The sequence below is a fragment of the Phaethon aethereus genome, assembly GCF_964289735.1.
Source record: "Phaethon aethereus genome assembly, chromosome: Z".
In the NCBI taxonomy this organism is placed as follows: Eukaryota; Metazoa; Chordata; class Aves; order Phaethontiformes; family Phaethontidae; genus Phaethon; species Phaethon aethereus.
The window spans coordinates 15,174,093-15,187,077 of record NC_138577.1 but is presented as its reverse complement, the minus strand read 5'-3'; the positions used below and the strand labels follow the sequence as shown (position 1 = coordinate 15,187,077).

Sequence of the window (12,985 nt, the reverse complement as noted above, 5' to 3'; positions counted from 1 at the left end):
ACTGTTTCAGGAAACGTTATCTGAGACAGACCCAGATCTACTATTACAGGAATTACACCGACCTCTAAGCAAACCTCAGCAAAATGATCACTGGGAACTAATGCTACAGAAAATGGAGTTAGCACCTTCCTGCATTAATTTGCATTGCTCAGGAAAACACAATACCCTGAGAAGCTGACCACTGAACACAAAATTATGATTTCTACAGCAGAACTAACAGCAATGGTACGTTACTCTGGAGTTTTCAAAACATCTGTGATAAAGTGGGAAAGAGAGAGAAGCCAAGTCTCTCTACCCAAACACACAAAGTACATTCCCTTCCAATGTTTTCAGATGGACAGAAAAATGGAAGAGAATGAAAGTGAGCAATGCTAGTCACAAATTACCTGTAAGGCATATCATTGTAAGAAGCTCTCCTGACTCATGGAAACAGAAAAAATACATTTAAGATTATGCCTCATTTTTTCTGATATTCTTAGAAAGGCAAGGGGAAGGAGGAGAGACAACAAGGTCATCCTCCTTTCCCAGCAGCACTTTGGATCCAGCTGTTCATCTACTCCTTGATTAAAAGACTCTCAGAAAGCCACATTTCTCAACTGGTAAAAATACATGCTGCAGCTTTAAGGTTGCAGATTTCAAATCCTACTGAAAGTGTGATACCAAATTACTACACGTGTGTTCTTAATTACCCGACAATTTTAAAATTATTTTGCCAAATCAAACAAAATCATCATTGTCAGGTTTATGATTTAACACATACTCTTACTTTTGTGCCCCTCTGCGTCTACACTGCACAAAGAGCTGAGTATGATCACATAAGGAACATTTTTAGGGGGAATAACTGATTCATTGGACATTCAGAATTAGCGCAAAATTACCACAGATGAATGCTTTTTAACTCTTACATGCAGAACTTACAAATCTGGCATATATTGACGTCAAGTACTCAACTTTGACTTCAAGTTTATTTTGTTTGCAGGCAGAAGTTTGATATGATAACTTCACTTGTTAGAAAAGAGAAGTACCAGAGACAACACTTGCAAGAAGGAAAAAACCTCTAGAAAATAGCTTTTAAAAATCTTTGGATTGTCAGCAAGAACTTCAAGAAAATAGAAGGCAGGAAAGAAAGAAAAACAAGTCAGGGAGCATTTTAGAAAGATAAGATATTTGCTCTCAAAAATTAAAAGTGAATGAAAGTCATAAATACTACAAAGGAGCAATGCAATACTACTTTGATTTTTTGGGGGGTCAAAGTATAGAAATACTAAAATAATGATAATTAAAATCCTAAAGGATATGCTTCATTCTACCTTAATGCCTTCTTCATCATTGACTCTCCGAATCATTTTCACACACATCTCTGTAATTTTGGGAAATGTTGGTTGCTCAATGCAGATATCCCTAAGTATCTTTATGACTCTTTTTCTCACACTGATACCAGTATCCTGTGAAGAGAAGAGAAGAGCATTACACTCCTGAAAACAAATCAGAAATATGACTTAGCTTATGTATTGTATGAATTAACATGTGAAGGTCACCCAAGCTGACTTGCAGAATTTATTTAGAAAAGGCAGATAAAATATACTGGAGTGCATTTATACAAGAGGTCAGCAAAACTTGTACCACCCTATTTGCAGCAATGCTAAAGGTTCTGGCTCGGCACCCAGAATGCTGAAACGCTTCCTCCATTTATACCCTCCCATCTAAGAGCTCACAGTGTTGCAAATGTGTAATTCCACTTCTTAATGCAAATGCTTACAAGCTAGATGTGGTGATGCTTTAGCTACTTTGCTGGAACGCACAACATTCTTTGTAGATCTGGACTGTAATACTTCAAGTCTTTGCATAAAGCTTATGGACAAGAGACATGCAGCACTCTTCTCCATGTTCCTAGGCCTCGTCTAAGGAGATGGATGAAGAGCTTCACTTCATATTACCTTATTCAAAACCTGTTGAATCTGAATGTCAGGATGAACTGCTTTAGGCATGCTCATATGCACATGAAGCTACTCATCTCCAAAACCCTTCACAAACACGTTTTATCATGTAACTATAGCAAATGACTAGCATTTGACTAAAAACCTGACACGGATGCTAAGAGCTAGTGTCATCTTACAGTTAAATCAACATTCTATTTTACCTGAACACCCAGACAAAACACACTTTTTGTACAAAAACTCAAATAAGAAGCCTTTTCAGACACTAAAAATAACACAGAAAAGCAAAGTAGTTTTATCTTTTGGATCACAAACAGCATCTTCAGATTACTGCGTTGTAGATCTTTCTTCATCACCCACACTACCCTTAATGACCTATATGTCAGACTTCAGGGATGTGGCAAAACTCCGCATTTCACCTGATTTGTGTCTTAACAATGCGATCAAAAGGAATATAAGCCTGGTTCTGATGTGGTACAACTTTCTGTATATGTTTACCTTTTGATGTAACACAGTCTCACTGGAAACAAGTGATGCATTTTACACGGCTGGTCTTAAAAGGATGATGCTCCCCATTAAAACAGTAAGAGATAATTTACACTTGGGAACATCATTCCATATTATTAAACATATAAACTCAGTTAAAAACAACTTTTTCCAATGCCACTTATTTTATCATAAGTATCACAAGTCACCATACCAATATTCTTTCAATCAGCATGTCATAATACTGCTCAGCAAGCTGAGGACGACAGAGCACAAATCGGCCAAGCAGCTCCACAGCTGCTTCTCGTACACTAGTGGAGTTATCCATTAACCGTCCATGAACACCTCGTTGCATATCCAGCTAAAAAGAACACATAAAACACAGATTCAAAATAAGAAATGAAGATTTATTTTAAGCATGACAGAAGAACGTATGTGCATGATAGATATTTCCTTTTGTACCCTGGCTAGAATGCTGGGGTCTACAGCAACAACCTCAGACAAACACTTCATGGCTTTTGTTCGAACAGCAATTGCATTTTCACCAAGTACACGCAGAATCTAGAAGAGAACAAAAACAAAGATTCGATTGCTTCAGGAAGGTAGCAAACGATGTTTGACAGACAAAAATACAGCAGAATAACATGCAAACAATTGAAGTAAAATAAGAGTATCTGCCTACTAAAAATTAAATGTATCTTCTCAGACAATAAAAAGGTGCATGCAAGTGATGTTCCAATGCACTGCTAACTGAGCATGGATACTTATTAGGATTCGCTACATGTCTAAGTCTGGTCCAAACAGGATTTACACAGGGTCTCTACGTTCACTTGAAGGCCCTTCATTTTAAACTCTACCTTTGTCATTTGGTTGTGGCTTTCACCATGGCTCTTTTAACAGGAGAGTTGGATTTGGGCACTAGAATTTTAAGAATGGCCCTCTCTGTAGGTCAACGTAAGTATGCAACGTAAACTAGTACTGGAGTTCAAACATGTCACCATGCCAACACGTTAGTGCTCCTCTCCCAGAAAAAGCAAAGAAATGACACTGGTCAAACAACAGCAACAAAGTGACAGTAACATGCACTGCAAGCATCTGACCAAGCTGGCTTGTATTTTCAAATCAAATTACACTCAATTTCATGGGTTAATGTTACCAAATGAGCATGTATCTTACAGAAACTGTGGCAATGATTTCAATGTTTTAAAATTATCCTGTTACTGTGTACATCTAATTATAATGATTTTGCCATACACATACATAGACAAAGAAAATAATGTCTGTACATTATGACATACGAAATGCACGCAAGGAAAAGAAACATAATCCCTTACATCATCAGTACAGAATAGGAAGTCACACGGTCTTACCATGGCCTGTTAAATACCTGTGCTCAACAACGAACAGATATGGCACACTACCACAAAGTGTTTGGAATCAGAAACCAACCGTGCTTCACCGTACTAAGACTTCCAGCATTGTTTACCTGTGTCAAATAAATATCGAAGCTCTGGGCAAACGGCCTCATAGAGGCCAAGTAGCGAACAATCAAACATGCATCTTCATAGTCCACAGTATCAGAATTCATCCTGCAACAAATACCATGTGTCAGTTAGAACGTGTTTATCAAAAATGATTTAAACCATCAGATGCACAGCTAATAAAGAAATAAGTGGTACTGAAACATACTTTAATGTACTGAACTGTGATGGAGCAGTTTTAATGATGCTGCGAAGAAACTTCTTGCGACTTTCTGCTCTGTGCATGATTTGTCCTGTGGTCTCAATATCTTTTGCATGATGAGTTCCTTCAGATGATTCCTCATCCTTCTGAGATTTAATTGCTTTCTCTGTCTCCATAGTTGTATCACGGAACCACTGAGCTATATAAAACTTCCGTGAAAACTGGAGAAATAAAGCAGGATGCATAGAAAACAAACAGGTTTATAATGAGATTAAGTGAATCTAATGCATTGGAAAACACAGTAACAACCCTATGTTAGGTTGTCAATTTAATTGAAGCACTAATATACATAACTGAAAATCATTTTACTCAGTACATGTTACTGAAATTATTTTTATATACACTTGACACCAGAAAGCTGAAGTTTACCACTAATGATGCATCAGTTTCTGTGTTCTCATCCAGATAATCTAGCAAAGCTTTTTGCAGCTGTTGAATTTCATCTTCTCCTCCCGAAACCTGTCAGAAGTAGAAAGATAGTTATAAAACAGAATCTTGTACAGGGGTGATTATCATCTGAAAATCTGCATGTCCACATATAAAATACACCAAAGTCAGTTGTTTTGATAATTGCAGAACATTAACAATTTTTCAACCAATTACTTATAAACTGCACAGAGACTGTAAAAAATGAGACTGTTGCTCTGATGTCTAAAAAAGATCAAGAGCTGAATAAAAGTGGTTTTAAAACAGACTGACTGATTTGATTAATTTCATTCTATGATCTTGTGTGAAGACCCTCATCTGGTGTCATGGCAGAAAAAAGAAGGGCTGAAATCACAAATAGCAGACTGACACAACGTTTAATCCACAGAAGTCACAGTTAGCCGTCTCACCAATACTAAATACTGCAACAGTGACTTCTCAGGTGAACAAGGCCTAAAAGGCAAAAAAGTAAAATAAAAGTATGAAACGGCCAACATTAAAAAGGTATGGGAAACATCAAAAACCCCCCAACTTATCCCTTTGTAAAAATATTTGGTATAGCTGTTTTCAGGGATAAAGCACCCATACAGAGCAATTGCAGCAAGTGTGCTCCATCTAGGGAAGAACTTACAGAGGTGGGTCCCAAACACCTCTGAGCTCCATCACTGAAGAATCATACTCTCTGAGATTCAACTAAGTCTCTAGCAGTCAAAAAGCTGGAGAACAAACATGTGTTTTAGAAAAAAATGTAACCTACTGCATCTACAAAATAGGGTAATATTATTTTTCCTGTGAAGTACTTTCTGAAAACTACTGCTGGAGACTATGTATCAGATTTGTAATATCTAAACTGTATGAATGTTAGAAACAGAAAATATTTTTTCAAAGAGTATTTAAAAGGATATATTTAGATATCTTATATGTATATAAGGCGCGTGGAGGACAGGGAGGTGATTTCAGACAGTCAGCATGGCTGCACCAAGGGCAAGTCCTGCCTGACCAAACTGCTGGCCCTCTATGATGCAGTGACCACATCAGTGGACAAAGGAAGAGCTGCCTGGATTTCTAAGGCCTTTGGCACAGTTCTCTGCAACATCCTTCTCTCTAAATTGGAGAGTGGTGGACTTGATGAGTGGACAGTTGAGTGCATGAGGAATTGGTTGGACGGTCGCACCCAGAGGGTAGCAGTCAATAGCTCAATGTCAAGACAGAGACTGGGGACAAGGGGTTGATACTGGGACAAGCACTGTTCATCGTTACCTTTATCAATGACATAGACAGTGGGATCAAGTGTACCCTAAGCAAGTTTGCAGATGACATCAAGCTCATTGTGGGTGGGAAGGACAAGGTAATCTTTGAAGGTCCCTTCCAACCCAAACTATTCTATGATTCCATGTATACCCTGATCTCTTAAATAGTTGTAGCCTATGCAAACTGAGCAACGAACTTGTATATAACCATGATACAATGTATTTCTCCCCATGAACAGGTTACAGAGAATAAGTCAGTATCAATAAACTTGTGCATGAGTGAGAAAGTAACTTTCTTAACATCTACAAGAACGCATAAACTCAAACCCATAAAACACCATTTTTTCCTTAGTATTATACTGAAATACACAGGTCCTTGTGGTTGCTGATGTTACAGCAGAAAAAAAGGATTTAAAAAAAATTTTTTTTTTTAAATTGAATGAATACAAGTCTACAATGCACATAATACTGATACAGGTTTATACATACATTTGGCAACTTAATATATGTGCAAGCTGTGATTTGAAATTCCAGCCTTCAACCAGTGCTAAATTCTGTGGATAACTGGCTGAGTAAAAGGGTTGCTTGATGACCCTTAACTGCCTAACTATTTTCAAATAAAGTAAAAAAACCCAGAACACACCAAGAGAATCTGTGAAGCCCACAACAAACCGTATTCAGTATTGACAAAAAAAGTAGAAGAATAATTTCTGACTTAAACTTCTTCACCTACAACACATTTTTCTTCTTCAGCAATAAAATGCACAACTTAGAACCATCTTGACTTCTACATGAACAGCACAGATTGAGAATCTTGTCACAAATACAGCACATGATATAGCCTGCAAACATCAGCAACTGGAGAAAGGTACAGTTATGAGACCAGAACATCAGTGTATCAAGAGGTAAACTAATGGAAAGCATGCACAAGTGTTCAAGTCAACTTGACAATCTATGACAGACTTCTGGGAAAAAAAAAAAACCCTACTGTTTAAAAATGTCAAAACAGAATAGGTTTTGCCCTAAATCTAATTCTATGGGTCATTATTCCAAACCACACTACAGACAGTTATAAGCATTCATCAGTCATTGGGGAATGTCCTGGTAATGATACCAAAACATAGAAGGAAACATCCAACAGAGTCTAAGTATTCAATTCAGCAGGAAAGAAAAATCCGTAGAGGTAGAAGTTCATTTCTGAATGTAGAGAATACTGTAAGTTTCTAATCATGACAACTGAGTATGTCTACCAATGGATCTTCTTATTTTCTTGCCACTTGAAGAGCAAAGCAAAGCTTAGCTCTCATGTACATATGTCCAAGTATTTGTTTGTTCTTATGTTACAAATAATTTAGAAACAACACACACTCTACTCTGGCTGATGGTACTGTATAGTACACACCTTCCACAATACACAGATGGTACTGTCCGCCATCACCAATGTTGAGCTTCCTGAGTAACTGAAAAAATACTTCTAGCACTCAGCTGCCCACAGCAATTTTATTTTCTACAGATGCCAATGTCTAGTTCCTGCCTGATCCTGTAAAAACCCCAAAAGAAATAGAAAAATTCAAGTCACTGCTCGAGTATATATCTTTTTAGAATATCTTTCAATACTATTATAACTTCTAGAGACAAAAAAAGAGAAAAGCATTATTCTCATTTATTTCCCTACGAAGCCTAATGTAGAAGTGTCAGAATCACTGCCAACAGAGGAGAATTATAACCCCTTAGCACACAGAAATATCGATTACATTAAGCCACAGACATCAAGATTTGACACTATATGTTGTAGAATATTCTCATCGACAAGAGTTATGGGAAGTATCAGCCTCATAAACGAGTAGGTGAATTTTGATTCTTTATTTGGATGCCTGTAAAGTGCAGAAGTTTTTCCTTCAACATGACTCTCTAACTGTCACGATGAAGTACATGTAATAGATCTGTAGTCTTTTCAGGCAACTGAAAGGGAAATGAACTTGATATGACTACTCAACTTTAGATCGTGCTGACAACAGTTAGTAGTTCAGAAAGAAATGTATAGCGTCCATAAGAAAGGTGCAAGTCCACATTTTTAAAACGGCACATAAGATCTGAGATTTTCTCATCATACTACGTACTGTATAGAGCCCAAATGCATACATTGCTTTGACAATTGTTGCCACCCTTGCAGATTTGGAGCAGCATTAGCAGAAATGTTAATGTGCACTCTCCAATGGAAGATATATGCAAGTCCAGTTAAAAAAAAAAAAAGAAAAAAAAAGACGACCAATACCAGCTACATCACATAACAACTAACCTTACAGGCCTAACAGTTTTAACTCTCTAAAGCCTGCACATGAATGTCAGAAGCTTCGTTACCACTTTGCGATAGCAAATGCACACACATACATATTTTTAGGGCCTCTTCAGATAGAATCCAACTATTAGTCCATTATTTCCCCTGTATTGTCACAAGTAAACTGCCTTAACAACCATAATTAGCCACTTCATATGATCCCCTCAGAGATGGTGCAAAGAAGACATGAACTAACAAATGTTATAAATTAAGTATATTTGATTCAGAAATCTGAACAATGAAGACTGATTCTCTACAATGCCAGTTTTTCAAGCATCTTTAAAATTTTCAAGTATTTGAATGGATACATCTCAATCCAGCAGGCACGGGACCTCTCACACACCTGTTTGAGGATTCTGGCTATAGATCCTTGATCCATTTTGCTAGTGACTGCATCTTTCCTCAGTCTTGCAGCTACAGTTCCAAGATAGTCAAGTGATGCAACTCTTAATGCCATTTCTGTAGATTTGTTACTGAATTGGTGAACCTAAGCAAAACCAGAATAAACTGTTAAAAACAAATATTTACTTCTGCAACTGAGATCCTTCTCACAAGAGATTGCTTGACCTTATTAAAAATTGTACCTAACTTCCATGCTTCACAAAATCATGCAATTTACTATTACATCACAGATACATTACTTTACATTAATGTTTCTTCCTTCATTGGGTCTCTCTCTCTCAAGCCTGCCTGCTAGAGCTTTTTAAAATATGTATTTTCATAAAATAAACCAAATAAATAGTGCAGCAGATATTCTTTGCAATAGCATAGATCTTAATAAACACCATAATGCAACTTCCTCGTTACTCACACAAGTATGAAGAAATATACATTTTAACAGGAACAAGACCATAAAATATTTTTCCAAGGAACAGCTCAAATTACTGCGTTAATGATGTTGTAATACTGAAGAACAACTCTCAAAAAACACATCAAAACAAATATTCACATTCTGTAAAATATCGTAAGTAAATGCTATTATTGGTAAAAAACCAAACCACTTAATGGTTTTCAGGTTCTCTGCTAAAGGAATAATTACAGTTATCACATGAATAATGACAGCTATTAATCTGACTTTACTCCAAATTAGTATCTACACTTATTAGATGCTATGCAATGGGATTTTTTCATGTTGAAAAAATGTCGTGGAATTGTGGAAGTGGACTTCCATGAGAAACTGTACACATAAGATCTTAAAGAAGTTCCACATCAATGATCCTCTAACCCAAATTTTATTATCTATGTATGACACAGGAGTGATACACCTAAGAAAATCCTTAAATGCTGCACGTGTGTCAACAATCAGAAAGCATTCTTGCAGTAGTTTCAGCTGAAATAAACAAGTCTTCATTGTAATATGAAATAAATTAATATAATAGTTAGAAACAAGAATCCTTTACCAATAGCCTTCCTAATAAGCTAAGTAGCAGCTCTGCAGCTGGCCATTCTGGTTTATTGACTGTGGAAAGAAGATCCTGAATGAAGTTCTCAAACAGTGGCCTGTAATCTTCTTCCCCTTGTTTACTGCCACACCTGTTTAAAAGAAAATACATTTCGTAAGCAAATTTAAGAGCCACTTAAGCTTTTCTTCTGATGTAAACAGAAGTAATCTTATGTTTAGTCAGGAAAACAGTTTTATGCAATTCTAAAAACAATATCTAAACTGCAAGCAGAAAATTTGTTTTGTTCATTTATGGAAACACAGTTGAAGCAGTTATCACTCCAAGTTGCACTGCAAGTAAGGCAGCATATCCCCGACAGTAGAATTTTGTTCCTAAGATGTTTTTATTTATTGAGTTAAAGTCTGCATAAACTCGGATGGACAAAGTAGGTAACATTGTAAAGCGCAAGCTGGAGTGGGGTAGTTAGGAGCTGTTCGGTTGATATTCCTTAAGCTTGCTCTGATTTATCTGACAGTGATGAGATGTCTCAGTATTATGGTGCACAAAGACTAAAATCACAATATAAAAAAATCAAAGGTAACGTACCGGATAGCGTTTCACTTATATGTGGCATCCCTAACTTTAATGATACCAGAGTCTGCAGAGTGATTGCTAGATGGCTACTAAATAGCCTTTGGGCTTAAGGGTATAAATTAACACAATAAAAACCTTAGGATTTATTCTTAGAAATCCTTTGGTTACTCAGGTATACTATATTTTTTTCCTGTTGAGCTACTGACGTTCCTAATTTTAGCTAAATGAAAGTAATTTTTAGGTTTTTGGTATCTTTGTCATTCTGAAGACTGAATCAATATGGTTTCACCACTTATATATTTACTCAGCCTTCTCTTCCAGGCTTCAGATGAGTAACAGACCCCTAATAAAGGGATCCGACATGAACTATCAAACAGATTCCTAAATGTATAAAGAAGTCTGCAGAATTTCTGTTCCATAAAAATTTGTGTCCACATGGGTAGCTCTCTTAAGGATGTATAAAGTACATTGGTATAAATAACTTTTTGAGTAGGTATTTAGTGTTGCGAAGTGGTCACGTATGTCTTAAGGTATGACAGACTGTATTTGGAGGTGGTTTCATCAACACACTAAAAAACACAACAGAACTTACTTCTTAAGGAAAATAGAAAGGAAGTTTTGTGCTGTTCTCATGGCTGTTTCATATGAGTTAGTAATAAGGACATCTTGATCCACCTAAAAATAAGATATTATTTGCCTGTTATTTTAGCATACACAGAAATATGATTTCCAGATCAGCATTTCTCACACATCAAATAATTACAGCAGACATAAAATTACAGTATTTGATTATTAGAGCACCACAATAAAATATTATACCTACAAACACAAAAAGTCACTCCTGCAGACACACACACAAAAAAGGTTTTTTAAAAATATCCTACTTTCTTGTTTGAATCCTCCTCTGAATTAGAATCTTTTTCTTCTGACGGTAAGTGCACCACACACTGAATAAGCTGCAGAACTAGTGCTGTTACCATCTGGATATACATAGGCTCTCCATCAGTGTCACTGCTGTTTAACCTATTAATAAGAAAACACAGCTTTAACACTAAAACAAAACAAAAGACAAAACAACCCAAAAGTTTTTGCTCCTACATAATACCTTTCTAAATTACGACCACAGCGAGAAATCTGTTTTCTAGACATTTATCTATTCCTCTGCTTCTCTCTCATGCAGTGCAGGATTGGGTCTAACAAAAACCAGTAAGTATTATTCTCAGGCAGAAGAGATGAATTGAAACAGCCCACAGCTGGGCTATAAGAGTATCTGTGAAGTTCAGCAGCCAAAAAATCTACAGGAATATTTAATAAATTAAACACCTACATGGTAAGACACGAATAGGCTTATCACGTATAATGCCATATCCATTTCTACCACAACACAAAAAAAATGCACCAAACTGTTCAACTGTTGGCATAATAATTTACTACTTATGTATTATTTAATGCATGTGAAATGTGCAGGACTTTTAAACAACAGAAAATAGTGAGCATAACCTGGGCTGAATTTTACAACAGCTATACCTGTGTAATTCAGAGTACGCATTACAGACTATGAACTTCAGCATGCAAGTGTCTTTAAGTGTCATAACTGTGTCTGTAAGTTAGTAAGACCTGTATGAGTACACTGGTTTCTGCCATGATATAAGCTGAGAAACAGTATGATGTTTACTACACATACATACATCAACATCACCCATTGCTACCCTTGACAATATGGTCAGAGGTAATAATCCTTGACATCACTTTCCCCAGATTATCAAAATTCTAACTAGGCACAAAACAGCTTGTAATTATTATCTTTATGAAGCTATCTTTGACTACTTTTAGAGAGAAAAAGTTTTCATATCCAATTTTGTGTATGCTGTACCCTTCATGACTGTAGCCACAGTTAGAAAATGCCCTTTGACAGACAGAGTTAGGGCTCTACAGATAAGCAGTGCAGTCACTGGGGCCTCCAGATAGTGACTTCCTTCTGGTACATGTCCTTACTCAAAGAGCGTATCTGCCATTTATGCTCTTGTTCGCTACATCTCTCTGATGTCTACAACCAAAACAACAGGAAATACTAGGAGCAAGCACTTATGTTAACATTAGGGTCACTGAATTCCACCTCAAAGTCTCAGTCTATTTCTTTTCCTGGTTATTTCCTGTTCATCCACCCTGGACTGGATGAAATACTTAACTGACGGTTTGTCTGTATCTGGGGGCAAGACGTACGCAAGCAAGGAACAAAATCAACACCACCAACAAATGCTTTACGATCATTTAAAGTGTCCCAACCTCAATTCTAACTGAAACCCAGTTCAGGCCAGATTCTTTCTCAGATGGAACCTGAACCTATACTATTATGCTGAAGATGCAGTGAAATCTAGCTGAAGTGCTTGAAAGACAGTTGAAGTGTACAGAGTAGTTCCTAAGTGAAACTCATTCAAAGGCATATTAGATGGATTTCCCTTCTGCAAAGAGTGCTCTGAGTGCATCCCCAGAGAAATTCAGCCAGGACTTTTCTACGAAGCTTTAGCAATGAAGACATTGTGTAACTCCATACAAACAGAACCAAAGAGCTTTCCAACACAAACCCCCTCTGAATGCACACTAACATTACACTCATTTACATCCTTAGTGAGACAAATAATAAGATATTTCAATTATTTTTGTAAGCAGGTACAAATATGATGGCATGACAAATAGATTATTTCAAGACATCTGTCAGGAAATTCTGCTCTCATTGTTTTGAAATATCAACCTCTGATAAAGCACAGCTTCTGGACTTGCAGATTTTTAAGTAAGAAGTTAATACTGAAACCTAAACTCCTACATCTA

At 36.6% G+C, this 12,985-nt stretch overlaps 1 protein-coding gene across 1 annotated transcript in view; it reads right to left on the bottom strand.

The window, feature by feature from the left end:
- The window catches only part of LOC309415952 (nipped-B-like protein), a 101,501-nt gene that overhangs the window by 20,609 nt on the left and 67,907 nt on the right, over positions 1-12,985 (bottom strand). The window contains exons 20-29 of the mRNA XM_082013687.1: positions 11,041-11,179; positions 10,749-10,831; positions 9,581-9,713; positions 8,524-8,667; positions 4,536-4,625; positions 4,113-4,327; positions 3,910-4,012; positions 2,886-2,984; positions 2,638-2,784; positions 1,311-1,445 (exon numbers count right to left, since the gene is read on the bottom strand). Coding sequence (XP_081869813.1) covers positions 1,311-1,445; positions 2,638-2,784; positions 2,886-2,984; positions 3,910-4,012; positions 4,113-4,327; positions 4,536-4,625; positions 8,524-8,667; positions 9,581-9,713; positions 10,749-10,831; positions 11,041-11,179 — 1,288 coding nt within the window. The remainder of the gene's footprint in view (positions 1-1,310; positions 1,446-2,637; positions 2,785-2,885; positions 2,985-3,909; positions 4,013-4,112; positions 4,328-4,535; positions 4,626-8,523; positions 8,668-9,580; positions 9,714-10,748; positions 10,832-11,040; positions 11,180-12,985) is intronic.